Source organism: Magallana gigas, chromosome 5 (assembly GCF_963853765.1).
Source record: "Magallana gigas chromosome 5, xbMagGiga1.1, whole genome shotgun sequence".
Lineage (NCBI taxonomy): Eukaryota > Metazoa > Mollusca > Bivalvia > Ostreida > Ostreidae > Magallana > Magallana gigas.
Window position 1 is genome coordinate 19,289,804 of NC_088857.1, and position 15,963 is coordinate 19,305,766.

The window sequence follows — 15,963 nt, forward strand, 5'->3', positions numbered from 1 at the left end:
AGTAAATCACTTAGAAAACTCTCTAAATCTTTTTTTTTTATTATTATTATTATCATTTGCACCCTTATTTATCTTTCATTACATTGATACAAAGAAATGGTTCTAATAAGTTTAAGGAAAGATCCTATATGTAGATATATATGAAGTTTGATCCCCATGAGGAAACTCATTTTTTTTTTCATTTTAAAATTTAATAAATCATTATAAAAACAATATCCCCCCCCCCCAATCTTTCGGGATCAATTTTAACACCATATTCATCCTCATAATTAATGACATCAATGCAAACTTGTAAAACAAAAACAAAAAACCTACAAGAGAGCTAAATAAATACTGAATCTTGTAAACACTCTCCAAAAGTAAAAAAAATATTCTTTAACAAGGTAATTATTTAAACAATTTTACTCTGCTTCATTTTCAAATTCATTGAAGTTTACCTCTTTTTTTTTTTTTAATTGAAGTTTATTGATTTGAGTGACTGTAATACATATGAGAACAATTCTTTGTATACGAGTTGACCTGTATACGAATTGGTCTGTGTACGACTTGACCTGACAGTGTTACGACGCGACATATCCGGTAAAGAAAATGTCACAAAACAAACCCCTCCATCCTGCATGCTTTATACGAATTACTACAGCCCCCCAAAAAGGAAAAGAAGCTACGTAAGAACTGTAAGTCGTTTGAATAATTAGTGACAATCTTGTAGGAGAAGTTGAACGTGTGAACAAGTGTAGAACCTCTCTGCGTTTCGTCAGCATGTGCATGTGTTTAACAGCTGCACTTGTAATGTAACGTGATCAAGTCCAGCACAATCTCCTAATTTAGCTACATAGCTTGGTTATAACACTTTTTTTAAAAATTGACATTTTAAATAACATGTCTTTTATTCTTGTATTATTTTCATAAAATTATTTTGCTAAATAAATGATAAATCTTTGGAACATATTAGTATGATTTTGATCAACGAAATCGATGCAATGCAATGATAAACAATAATTATTACCGTCGATTGACTAGATAGAATGGTCTTTTCTTAAAATGACACATGTCCAACTAACCCGGTTAAATGATAGAATTTGTGCCCTTTACTGTAATTCTTAGTAGCAAATGAAAAAAGAAATATCTCGGTTGTATCTTGCCTATATTTTCATTTGATTGGTCTCATATACCTACAATGTTGCTCATTTATATTCCCATTTTACCACATTAACGGTTTTGGCAATGAAATCACTGGTCGCCATGTTAATGATAAAATCCGAGATATTTCGAGTGCAAAATGGCAGGCAAATTCAAACAGAGACACTTTTTGCCTCTGCTGGGGTTTGAACCAGGGTCCTCTGGCACGCCAGTCAAGCACTCTACCGAGCGAGATAAAGGGTTAACCCACTAGCCAGAGCTAGTAGGAATGCAATATACCTGACTCTACCACAGTTATATTAACAAAATGCCTTTGTATGACCCATTATATTAATAATGAATATTTTGTGGACTTAATTACATATGCATTTTCAAAAAGGTTTGTAATATAAATGCTGTGTTTTACCCCTGCAGATTGTTTTTAACAGACTTAAAGTCGATGCAAGCAGATCCGCTTTGCAGCTGCTACATTACAAGTATATGGGACGAATTCTTACTGTGACCTGAGCGTAGCCTGGTCACGGTAAGATTATTCTTTCTATAGAATGACCAGTACTGAATAGGGTATAGATTTGGCGGTGCTAAATATTCCTGGGTGTTGTTTTGAAATCTTTTTTTTTTCTTTGGCTGATGTACGCTATATTATTGCTGATAGTAATGCAATATTGCTTTATTTAGAATTTTGTCCTAAAAACTTATATTGGAAGCCATTTTACCATTTACGAATAAATCAATAAGTTCTGAATAGCATAGCTGTTTCCTGGGAAATCGAATGCAGATAAAAAAAAATTAGCCCTATTTAAACACCATCAATTGAACCTATTGAAAAAGAGGTTTGATGCATACCAACCAGCTATTGGCAATTCTTTTAACCTATACAGTTAATTTAATTTGCATGGATTTAACAAACAAGATCACTATAACAATACTTTAGACTACATGTAGTTTCTAAATTCTAATATCTTGTCGGAGTACAGTTGCCGCACCTCCATTTATCATTACTGTGGTTCAATATGATTTATTTAAGACTTAGTAAGAAAATTTAATGAATTCCAGAAGTAATTGTTTTAATCTATTTCTTCATATAATCCTGAAACAGCTAAACAAAAACAAATTGAGTTTTTGCAATTTGTAAAATGGCAGCTTAATAAGATTTTTCATCCTTCTGCATTTTTAAAATTTATATCCTGCATGCTTATATGGGTATGTAAGAATAATACCAAAACAACTTTTGATAGAAGAAATCTTGTTACATGTGAAAATATAAGGCGTCAACAGACTATTTTATGCACATGATAACGTTGCAATCTGGCAAAGCAAAAGTTTAATATTGGTTGACTAATGTAAGACTGTAGTATTGAATACGTACATGTATATGACCGCAAAAAATGAAACTACTGCAAAATTTAAACAAGCATTATAAGTGTATTATATTAAAGGTAATGATTTTTTCTCCAACTTTTATTTCCATAACTATTTGCTATTCAACATATGAACTATTCGGAACTGGTCAACGACTGTATGAATAAAATTAAAGATTTTCTATAAATTACAAAAGAGGTAGCCTAAGGGGACATTTACTTTTAAGTTGAAGTTTCTGACTAGCTTAATGATAATTCGGATGCTAAAAAGTTAAAGTCAAGTGAAGAAAAAGAGTAAAAATAGATATCAAAAACAGTTTCTGTGGTTAAGGAATAAGGTGCACCATCCAGTCTTTAATCTATCTTTCTATAGACTATCAGATGATGAATCAAATTGCCTGAAAAATAAGCCCCTTTCTGAGTTTCACATCACTTTATAGCAAGATACAGGAATGCCTATTGGGGGCAGTCTGCAGAAATCCAACCCAGAATATTGGTAACAAAAAACACTAAATTCCTCTCTGATACAAACAAATAAAACTATTTCAGGGGGAGGGGATTGTAGCAGCTCATCTCATGACTTGAGGGTGGTACATTTAAAGGAAAAATTCAAATTCTAGATGGGGAGGGGGTGGTATATCTGGATGGAACAATGCATATAAAAAATGGCAGGTGAATAAACAAGGATGTTTTGCAAATAGGGCACATGTTGAAACATTAGATTGAAGTCATCATGGTAATACATGTAATTCATGAATTGTTCATGTCTAGTTGTCTATTTCTTGAACACCCAGCTAGCTACATGTACATCATTTTGACTATGTCTGTGGTTATCTGAATCTAAGATCAAGCAAGAGGAGATTTGATATTAGTATTGACCCAAATTGTTGTTTTAAAAATTACAAGAGCCTTTTTTATTTATATTACAGAGATAAAACAAATACATACATGTATGGAGAACTCTCTCGGTAGTGTGCGCATGATGTATGAGTTGTCTAATTGTATGGTCTAATTTCAATTTGGTTGGACTGACAATTTATGAATATGAGCATTTTTACTTTCTAATTTTCTGTCTAAAATGTTAATCAATTAAACCTTAAAATGAGTTGTTTAATCTGCGCAATTCTCATCTGGTTTAAGGTTGAGGCTGACTTTAGTTTGCATGGTTCATGTTTTTGTGCATTCTGATCGAGTAAAATACAGTGTATTTCAACCTTTTATGATTTTTATATAGATATAGACATTTATTAAATTGAACACAATAAACACATGATAAACAATTTTTTTTCACCAATTTTTCTGTGGTTTGGTAGGTGAGCATTGCCATTGATCTTGCTTTATATGTCGACATTATGATAAAATGAAGCTTTGTAGGAGTATATAGGAAAAAAGAAAAAGTAAAAATCGTAACCCTTTGAAATTGTATACACTAAATGATGGTATCTCCAGGGTTATTTTGCTTCATTTTGAATGAATCCATCATAGCAATTAATCTACATTTGTAATACATGTACCCAAAATACATGTATATAGCAAAATTTATCAACTGTTCATATTTTGAGATGACCCTCACTTAAACTAGATGGTTGAATTTAATATTTTTTACATATAAGGTTCAAAATGATATTGCTAATCGCGATATCACAATTCATAGAAAATCTCTATTGTAGTATTTTTTTAAATCTGCTACGAAGTGCGGAAAATGAAAATTCTCTAAATATTCCTATAGAAAAATATACCTGTATTTTGAGATTGCCCCCAAAAAGAACCAGATGGTTGCTTTTTCTTTTTTTTTAAACTAGAGCTGATGTAAATTACATATGGTTAAAAATAAAGAGGTTTTCTAATGGGTTTTTTTTATGCACCCCCCCCCTTCCCCAATCGACCAGCTTAAATTATACTTGAGTTCAGGAAATCAGGGACATATACATGTATGTACACTCAGGTGCCAAAAGTAGGTCAATTTATTTTTTCTTTTCACCATATATTAATTGAAAATTAATTTAAAATGAAACCCTTTGACCATGTACATTGAAAAGACTTGGATTGATACATTAAGAATTTTTCTAGCTCTTTTTGCATCTTATTTGAATATTTTTCCAACCTTCTATTACTGAAATTTAATATAAACAGTTCAAAGTAAGATTTTTCGGCTCATACATTGCAAAAAATATATAGTAGAGCTCTTAAAAACTATCTCAGTGTTGTGTTTGAAATATTCAAATTTTACAAATGAGTTGTCAAAAACTAATGTACGACAACAAGTGGAAATTGAATCTACTATGCTGGAAATCAATATCAACTTCTTCAAAATCTGACCAATAATCTGACCTGAAAACCTTTTAAAAAAAAGTCTTGTTTTCGATGAAATATATAGGGAAAAACAAAAAATTGACATACTTTTGGCGCATAAGTGGACAATCATGTAATAATGCCTGATATTCATGGTCTGTGTGTTGCCTCTTTACCAATCTTGTGCAGTAAGTTTCAATTGAATAACATATACATTATTTTATACATGTGAATCAACCCACCTTGTGTAATGAGTTTTCTTGCAACCAACATTTACCATGGTTGGTTGCATTGCCAACAATTTTATGTATTTCATATGCACATGTAGTGTCAATTTTCTTGCCAGTATAATATATATTTCCTAGACACATATAGCAAGTTTCCCAATTACACCAGTATAAATTCACCTCACAGATGTAGTGAGTTTCATTGCCAATTAATGTAAATTCCTACACACATGTAGTGAGTTTCTTGTCCATATTCATTTAAATTACCACACACATGTAGTGAGTTTCCTTGTCCATATTCATTTAAATTACCACACACATGTAGTGAGTTTCCTTGTCCATATTCATTTAAATTACCACACACATGTAGTGAGTTTCCTTGTCCATATTCATTTAAATTACCACACACATGTAGTGAGTTTCATTGCCAATATACAGGTAACTCTCAATGGCTCGAACTTTGATTGGATCGAAGTTCTTGATCGCTGGAAGTGAGTCTAGGGTCCCGATTTTTTCCCCTATATAACTAAGCAAATTTACTATTGATTTCTCAAACTCTTGATCTCTCGAAAACCCTAGCTTGATCTCTCTAAGTCAAACTGCAGTCCCGTTCATAATCTATAGTTTCTTACTCTCGATACCTCAAAGTCTCCGTGTATCTCCAAGCGCTATACCTAAATAGCACCTTAGACGCGGGACTTAGGTCACGAGTTGTTTGTTCAGGCAGCACTTGTCCTGCAAGGTGATAATTGTTTGATGACTGACTATACCAATACCTAATCTATCATTATCACAACCGTTTTACGATAATTTGGAGACGCAATGAAAATGAGAAATTAATTGAGATGAAACGATAATATTGAGCCATGGTCAAATTTTAGAATTATAAAACTGTTAAAAGTATGCTTATCAGCATCATTGTCATTGTAATGATTATATTGCTGAACAAGTTCTTACAGCTGGTGAAGGACCCTTACGGTGGGAACAATGGTTGATACTTAGTTATCACATTTATGACATGTTAATCGTCTCGCACTCCAGTATTACTGAGCAATTTGGTCTTAATATGGTGCATAAAATAAATAATTATATTATGAATTTATTCAATAGTTGTTTGAATTTAGTTTTAAAAACATCCAGTTCTGTATATTTTACTGAAAAGAAAACGTTGTTTAAGCATGAGCGTAAGGTTAGCACTAATTAAATGGCTTAATCATAACATCCGGTAAGACTAATTTTAAAACCCATTGGTAAACCCAGAAAATTCCGAACTCTTGAAAACTCGAACTCTTGAAACTTCAAAGTTTTTCCTTGGACCCATGGACTTCCAGCTATCGAGAGTTACCTGTACAATCCTACACACATGTAGTGAGTCTCCTTGTCCATATTTATTTAAATTACCACACACATGTGGTGAGTTTCATTGCAAATATACCTTTCCACACACATGTAGTGAGTCTCCTTGTCCATATTCATTTAAATTACCACACACATGTAGTGAGTTTCCTTGTCCATATACATTTCCACACACATCATGTACATGTATAGTGATTTTCACTGAATTGGATTTCATGTGATAAATCAATAGTCATCATGAGGTGATAATGATAATAATAACTAGACTCTTGTTGCAAAAGCAACAAAAAGGTCTTCCGTTTTGATATACATGTATCAATTTAACTGTAAGACATTGCTTCTCTCAGTATTTCATAACCATTAGACAACAGGACTTAATTGACTATCAATTTGTCTTACTTTGTCAAACAGAAGCAGTAAATCTCTTAAACAACATGAATTGTTTGAACTCTTCCGGTGTGGACCGGAATTGACGGTTGACAAAATAAAAACGGTTAAACACATCTTCTATCAAATGTCTATCATCCGTGTAAGTTTCGTGTCTTGGTCACTTACAGTTTATGAGACTTCGCAGTCATAATATTTGTTTTAAAAAGACTACCTGAGATATTTGAGATATCTCACCGGAGGTAATTTTTTTTGTTTATTAATCATCGGATAGATGACATATGAAAGTGTTTATACCTTTATATCATTTCAGTGTTAAACAAATAAAATGCGTAAAAACATAATTTTTGAAGAGCTTCCGGTGACGACCGGAAGTTACGACGAACAAAACAAAATAGTTTAAACACATCTACAGCTATAGGTCTATCATCCCTCAAAGTTTGGATGTTCAAGTCTTTATCGTTTCTGAGATCTCATTGTCCATAGCTTTTTATCGCGGGACAGGAAACGGACGACAGGAAGTGAATTTTGAAAAAATGAAAAAAACGCCTAGAGATATTTTCGTTCTCTATCAGTCCTATAAATATCAAGAAAATCCATCCATGCATCTCTGAAAAATCGAGTTAAACTTTTAAAAAACTTGATTTGTTTGAACTCTTCCTGTGTGGACCGGAAGTGACGGTCGACCAAATAAAAACGGTTAAACACATCTTCTATCAAATGTCTATCATCCCTGTAAGTTTCGTGTTTTGATCACTTACAGTTTCTGAGATCTCGGGGTTCAAACATTTACTTTAAAAAAGGCTTCATGAGATATTTGAGATATCTCACCGGAAGTAGAATTTTTATGTTTACTAATCATCGGATAGATGACATATGTAAGCATTTATACTTATATTTCAATTCTCCGAGAAATATATTAAATGCGTAAAAGCATAATTTTTGAAGAGCTTCCGGTGACGACCGGAAGTTACGACGAACAAAACAAAATAGTTTAAACACATCTACAACTATAGGTCTATCATCCCTCAAAGTTTGGATGTTCAACTCTTTATCGTTTCTGAGATCTCATTGTCCATAGCTTTTTGTCGCGGGACAGGAAACGGACGACAGGAAGTGAATTTTGAAAAAATGAAAAAAACGCCTGGAGATATTATAATTTTCTGTCAGTCCTGAAAATTTCAAGAAAATCCATCCAGCCATCTCTGAGAAATCTTGTGGACAAAAAACGGACAAAAAAAAATAATAATAATAATAATAAGAAACATTACAATCACTATAAGGTCTTCCGTTGGAAACGGAAGACCTTAATTAAGTGAAAAGTTGATAATTATCCACCTTATATACATTTAGTATAATATCTCATAACTCACATTAATGAAATATGGCATCTCATATAACTCACATTTTAATTTGTATTGGCATTCATGTACAACTTCTTCTTCTTCTTTTTTCTAGCTTATGTAAGTTATAAAGCAGTCAACTAAAAAGATGGCAGCTTATTCAAGGGGGAAAATTGCAGTAAGTGAAATTTTTAACATTGTACATACAGTTGAACTTTTAAGGTATATTTCAAACAACAGTACATGTGTATCGAATACCATTGATATGTTAAAGTTATTTGGGTGTGCATATCTCTCATTCTTTAAGTAAACATTTTACCGGTGATATCTCAAATTCTCATATTTAGATGTTTATTCTTGTTTTTGCTTAGTGTAACATATTGAAGTTTTCTATAATTGTCATACAGTCACAATATATGCTCAAATTGTTTTATCAGCAATTTGAACAAAATCAGTTGCTCGGTCTGTTTTGTTTGTAAGTGAAATTATCACAACAGGAAAGTGAATTAATCAATGGTTTTATCAAATTTATGATAATAAAAAAAACAATGCGACAGTATTAAGTATTACAGTCCCTTAAACCATCTACTTTCCCATTTTTTCGTGCATTCACCATGCGCTCACCGTGCATTCACCGTGCGCTCACCGTGCACTCACAGTGCGTTCACTTGCACTCTTCACTCCGCTCCTTTTGTGCACACCGTTCAGAAAGCGCTCATTGTGCGTTCACCTTTGTTCACTTATCGTTCACCGTTCACTTATCGTTCGAATTCAGTCCGTTTTCATTCATTTTCATTCGGAACTTCAAAAATGAAAGAATCGATCTCAGTAAAATGAGGAAAAAAACCTTGCGTTAAGGTGAAAGGAAACTAATATTACACATAAAGCATCATTTTAATTAGAATTTAATCCGTGGAATTTAAAGTACTCATTCTTGAGCAGGTCTGTTTTTTGCTGTTGTTGTTTTTTATCACTCTCCTAAACAGGCATTTTTTTTGTTGATCCGAAAATGGCTTAAGTATGCAGTTACTGTGAAAATTTTATGTTACACAATACAGCGATAAATTGATACACAAATAATATTTAATGATTCATTTTAAGATAGTCAGTCCAGTCGTTTAAAAACAGAAGAATTCAATCAACTAACGATTCGACACATATATATATATATATATATATAAATATAAGAAACAGACATTGTATTTGTGTATTTTTCACGATTCAAATAATAATTCCTTCGATTCCAAATCACAAACATATCCATGTTCGACAATAAACTGTCTTACTGAACAGATCAACTTAAGATAGTAAACATAAATGCGTGTTAATTTATAGATTAACAATGGTTTTATGTATTATTAATTTAGACATTTTTATCATTACATTACTCGATTATCTGTTGATAAAATTAATATTATGGTCTTAAATTTGACTGTTATTCCTAAACATGCATAAATGGTATGGTATAACTTTAAAGATAATACAGGATAGATATTATTTGCAGGATAGTCGATAGGATAGGACTGTTTTGTCAACTTTCAAGATAGCAGCACTGTACGTGTAGTTTATTAGCATGTTTTTCCTGATTTCCGTCAAAATACAATGTAAGGATAACCATCGAGACACTCCGAATAAATCTTCATCTTGCGTTCACATATCGTTCACCCTTCATCTTTCAGCGCTTCATGTGCACTCTGCCTTTGCTCATTGTTCACCTTTCATTAGCGTTCACCAGATTCCGTTCAACGTGTGCTTACGTAGAATGTTTCAGGGACTGTTTGTGTAAAATTAGCATTCTAATTTATGTATGTAATATATCTTTTTTATGTATGCACGGTGTCAGGGCTCTACATTAACTTTTTTTCCTTCTTGTCCATTCGGACAAGTGATTATGACCGTGTGCATTATATAAGTAATATTGATAACGTTTTTATTTTGATCTTGAAATAGTTGAAAAGGAGTTTGCAAACCAAAATGGAAGGCCTTAAGATAATTTGATTTTAAAATCAATGTGATAGTTTAAAAGACAAATTTTGCATATTTTGAAATAAAACTTTTTTCTAATGAGTAATTTATTTATGTGCTAGAAACAACGAATAAGCCCTAAAAGAGAGGCAGAATTTATGGACTGGACTGGACTGTGATGCATTAAAAGTTGAATTGATCAACAGAAGAATTGGTGAGTTGATACACATCTATTACTACTATACATTAAAATAAAAGACTCGAATTTTTGGGCTTTAATATCGAGAAATCAGAAGAGAACTGTCTTTTGTTTTTATTTTTAAACATCATTGGTATTTGAAGATTACCAGTTTGTTTTTATTTTTTCTCAATCAAGCTTCGCTTATTAATAATCAACGAAAATTCCTTATAAAAATCCGGAATCATCTGGATTTTTTTTATTCTACAATCTTGCGCATGTGCATTCCATTCACGCTAAATCACGGGAGGCTCTTTAGTTTATGTTTCCACAATATCACACTTGCATGGATAAACTCAGAAACGATAATACACATATGTTTAAATTTTCATTGAAAATTTGCTATATCCTGAGAGTTTGAACGTCAACATGTTGTGTAAATTCGAAGTGAGTAAAAAACATTGGTAAAAAAGTGTTGAATTCTTCATTAATATGAATTAAATTTTTAGAAGAAAGGTATTTACAGTCTCAAAATGGTTTGTTATGGATAATTTGACTGTTAATCACAATGCAGCTTCAATAATTTTCTCCAAAACCGTTTCGAAGCGATTATGCAATTTTTTGCTACATTACGGGTATATGAGAGGCATTTCAACTGTGGTGAAGGCCTGTCCCGAGACACAGTTAGATTATTCTAACTAAGCAGAGTGTAGTGAAATTAATAGCATTATTGTAGGCTTAAAGCTTGGTTATGTAAATATGGTGTGTCGATGTATCTATTTCGTGAATGTCCGATATCATATGCAATATGTCAAACAGTGCATGCATGGGTCAGAGTCTAGTGTAATAGAAAATATATAGTATCATTTCTTTGTTTTTATGTACCAATCTACTCAGTTTCACACATTTGTTTCCCTTGATTATGCAGATCCTTAAATGAAAATTGTCATTAGTTTCTGGAACAATTTTAGCCCCTTGCATTTGATAATCACAATTATACAAATAATTCCATAATAAAAGGCATTTATAAATAAATTAGGTTTTGTACATGATTTGTGAACACACTGTACAATCATGTAATGCAAAATATTCACCAATATTTTTTTTTTTATTTTAAGGATATGGGGTTTTTGCAACTCAAAATTTTCCAAAAGGAAGCTTTTTGGTAGAATATGTTGGAGAGAGAATTGTGCCCAAGGAAGCAGAAGAAAGAGAAAAGAAGCGCAAAATAAAACATACTAGTTATATGTTTTACTTTAAGTGGAATGGTCTGAAGTGGTAAGCAAATATAATATATTTATTGTGATTGTTATGAGAAAGAGAGAGAGAGAGAGAGAGAGAGAGAGAGAGATACAATTGTTTTATTTACCTATTTTAGATTTTTTGTAATACAACTTTTTCTGGTTCTTATGAGAATGTGAAATTGATATCCATATACAGTTTACTAGATGCTGGGAATTGTACAATTTAGGTCAGATTTTGATGACAGAAAATTAATTAGAAATTAATAAAAAAAAAATTGTGTTTGAATATTCTCACCACCCTGGCAATTTGTTTTTAGAAATTGCAGTGATTGCGGCAGGTTATGAGTTCTGAGAATTGGCAAAAAACCATTGTTACGTACATTTCAACTAAATATGGAGATGAAAATGATATCCTGTATAACTATTTGCACTTTATAAAGGAAAGTAAAGTGAGCATGAGATAAAAAGTTTTATACAATGATTAGGTATTTTCTATTACCATGATTACACTATAATTCAGTGAATAAATCATTCTGACATCTTTGCTTGATGACTAAAATAACACCATGCATACGTAACAGGATTGGAAATATAATGACGGCCAAACAGAGATTTGAACCAGGGCATCCAGAATCACTAGATATGTACTCTACCAACTGAGCTATATATAACCACCGATGATCAAACCAGTCCCACTTTCACACATATATGTGTAAATTCATTTTCATTAAATACTGGGTGCAACCCTGCAAAAATCTATAAAATTGCTTTTTTTGTTTGTAGCATTGATGCAACTAACACTGAAAGAAAGGGGAAGTATATAAAGGACGAGGAAGTCGGAAGTCCGTTGAATAACTGTGTTATGCGCCTTTTGGTTACCGAGAATTATCCAAGGCTCTGCCTCTTTGCAAATAGAGATATTAAAGCTGGAGAAGAGTTAAGATATGATTATGGGGAAGCCAACCTACCTTGGCGACAAGTATGTGACAATTTTAATAATTGTTGATGTGTTAATGTGATTTAAATGTCAAAAGGATTTCAAAAAAAAATGCACATGGTTTATCATTTCATATTGTTTTTTACAACAAGAATTAGTATAATCAGTGAATCAATTAATTTTTATCCTGTATAATATTGAGTTTACTGCGCGAGAGTACATGTAGTTCAGAACTGCACAGTAATAAATACTATATAATTTAATAATAAATTGTTACAACTATTGTTCTCTTTAAGATTCACCTGATGATAATCCATTTGATGATAACCCATTTGATGTCAACCAGGACAGTGAGGAGAACAATGAAGGTTACTTTTACTTAATGTTTCTAGTGTTCATTTTGATTTGATACATGTACATGTATTAAAATGTATTTAATAGTTATGTGTAACATATGTCATAACAAATACTGGTACACATTTCCTGCACATGTGGTGAATTTCCTTTCCATTTTGAATGCATTTCCCACACACATATGAGTGAATTTCTTCGCCAGTGTACATTTACTACACATGTAGTGAGTTTCATTGTCCATATTCATTTAAATTACTACACACATGTAGTGAGTTTCCTTGTCCATATTCATTTAAATTACCACACACATGTAGTGAGTTTCCTTGCCATTATACATTTCCACACACATGTAGTAAATTTCCTTGTCCATATTCATTTAAATTAACTTTTTCAGTGTTTTTGCTTGTGATAACATATGATAACACAGTTGATTTTGTACTATACAGTCCATTAAATTCAAATAATGTATGATTTGGGCGCAAGCAGGGTTTGCTTATTTATATTCAAATATTTAATTGTACAACTGCTGGAAATTGTCAAATCCATCATAAAGCCCTCGAGCTTCGTTGGATTTGATCAAGCCCCGACCAAAATTATCACCCCATAATACATGTACTGAAAGAATGATTCCTTATTCCTTAATAACTACCACACACATGTAGTGAGTTTCCTTGCCAATATACATTATCTTCACACACGTAGTGAGTTTTCTTTTCAATATACATTAATCATGCACATTTAAAAAGCAGACTTTGATGAAATTGATTTCGCTGACAAAGGTGTGTTTATAAATCATGTTTTTATTTTCTGTCTATTCCCCAAGAATTTTCAAGGCTGTTTATTGATGTGTCTTTTCTTCAATATAGAAACTATTGATACTGAAACAGAGAGTGAAAAAGAAGTTGATGATGATTCCAACACTGCATCCCCTATGGAAGGTACTTTTCATTCAGTTGATTAGATCCAGATCTTTTTTGATATTCCAGAGTTAGGTAGCCTATTAAAGTAGAAGGTATTGCAACAAGTGTTTCAAATATAAGTAGGGTGTGCACTGTTCAACCTGCCAACTGTGCAATCCGGTACACTGGACATTCTGACCTCATACTTGTATTTTATTCCCAATTTTTTTTATAATGTATCTAGGATAAAACACTACACTGTAAGTTTCATAACCTGAGGTTTTATTTGGTCAAAGTACTTTAAGTAATTCAACACATTACATAATGTACATGCACAGTAATTGCTTGTTGGCTAGGTTACCGGTACAAAGATGTCCTGTAAGGTTAAAAGTTATGGTCGTTTTAGAGCATAGTTAACTACATTTTCTAGTTAATAGTAAATAGTGTATACTGTGTAATTTCATACCTTTTGTGCTACTTGAGGTGAATTTTTATCGAGATGTAATTAACATTGTATATTGTATTGCAGTTCCATGTAAAAGTAAAAAGCTAAGCACAGAGAGATCATCATGCCCACCCCATGCAAAACCTGAGGCTCAAGGACAAGGTATTATCTTTGATTATATAAATTTAAAACTTTTTACGGACACCACCTGCCAGTTGCCATTAGTGACAGTAACTTAATTGCATATAAATTAGGTATTGTAGATTCAAGTTTGTTCAAATTATGGTCCCTGGGGGTAGGGTGGGGCTACAATGGGGGATAAATTATATATAGAATTATTAGAGAAAATCTTTAAAAATCTTTTTCTCAAAACTATTAGGCCAGAAAAGCTCAAATTAAAATGGAAGCATCCTCAGGTAGTGTAGATCCAAGTTTGTTCAAATCATAGTCCCTGGGTGTAGGGTGGGGCCACAATTGGAAGATCAAGTTTTACATAGGAATATATAGAGAAAATCTTTAAAAATCTTCTTTTTTAAGACTATTACAAGTAAAGGCTTAAACTTGTGTAGAGGCATCCGTGGGTAACTATGTAAATTCAAGTTTGCGAAATCACAGTCCCTAGTGGTAGGGCGGGGCCGTGATGGCGGTTTGGATTTTTACATAGGAATATATAGAGAAAATCTTTAAAAATATTCTGGGAAAGTTTTCGGTCCTAAACTCAGTACTTAGTGTGAAAGCACGGGTTATGCAGATTTAAGTCTGATGAAACCCTGATTCCATAACGAAAAGTGGTGCCACAAAATGGGGGGGGGGGGGGGGGGGCTATTTAGGAAAAAAGAAAAATCTTCTTACAAGTACAACAACAAAAGGGGCTTGGTATTTACCAAAAATAAAGAGGTGGATAAAAATTGGCAGATTTTCAAGTTTTTACTGTACTTAGTTGTCAAGATATTTTGATACTGTTATGCTAATTTGATCAGAATTAAGGCAATTGTTGCTCAGGTGAGCGATGTGGCCCCTGGGCCTCTTGTTTAAATTCTTGGATACAATGAATGAATGAATATCTTTTTACTATATTTCATACAGTTTTAACATTCAAAGGAAGGATACCAATTTTTGAATAAAGACTATACATTTGGGCTGAAGAACAAATAACCTTAATGACAAAAATATGATAAAGATACAGCAATTTTAAAATAATAAAATCTTATTTTTTTTCACAGCCAGTGTTCAACGTCACACATGGACTGCTGTAGAAAGGCATCCTTGGAGCGACAGTTTAATAACTTTATCAAACTAGGGAAAACTCCTGGTCAGCTTGACTGTTTAAACGCCATTAGGAAGGAAAAGGCATTATCAGGCTTCACTTGGCGCAATGTGAAGTTTGCTGTCAAAAACATAATACCTCTCGTCTGAGAAGTTGCAGAAAATGAAATTCCAGGTGGTCGCAATGTTAAATTTCTATGTGTTATAATTATGTTACCGTAATGAAGTTCGAATGCATACTGTTTGTGCTGTATTATCAATTTGTTAATATTAACATTATGCCAGTATCTAAATTTAATACAGGGTCCATGCATTTGTGACAAATGCTTATTGGCTTATACAAATGTACATTTATTTTTTTGTCTGTTATTCTACTTCCTATTCCATGAAACATTTTGAAATGGCAGAAATGGGTAGACATTATTTGATATTTTAATTGATAAAATATGATCAGAAATGTAAAGAAGGGCACGCATCATGCATGATAATGTCAATAATTGATTGAAATTATTTGAATTCATAAACAAAATTCCATATATCATGAATTACTATGAAATTATGTACTTTTA

At 32.4% G+C, this 15,963-nt stretch overlaps 1 protein-coding gene across 2 annotated transcripts; it reads left to right on the forward strand.

Annotated features, from left to right (window-relative positions):
• Positions 1 to 546: 546 nt before the first annotated feature.
• LOC117692869 (N-lysine methyltransferase KMT5A-like) lies at positions 547 to 15,963 on the forward strand. 2 transcript variants are annotated; one of them, XM_066084892.1, is made up of 9 exons: positions 547 to 674; positions 8,222 to 8,284; positions 10,194 to 10,285; positions 11,368 to 11,527; positions 12,277 to 12,472; positions 12,727 to 12,798; positions 13,651 to 13,722; positions 14,213 to 14,290; positions 15,352 to 15,963. In XM_066084892.1, the coding sequence occupies exons 4-8, from the start codon at positions 11,496 to 11,498 to the stop codon at positions 14,234 to 14,236; spliced, it is 396 nt and encodes a 131-aa protein (XP_065940964.1). In that variant the 5' UTR covers positions 547 to 674; positions 8,222 to 8,284; positions 10,194 to 10,285; positions 11,368 to 11,495; the 3' UTR covers positions 14,237 to 14,290; positions 15,352 to 15,963. The 2 variants fall into 2 exon arrangements, with proteins under 2 accessions (XP_065940964.1, XP_065940965.1); XM_066084893.1 differs by lacking the exon at positions 10,194 to 10,285.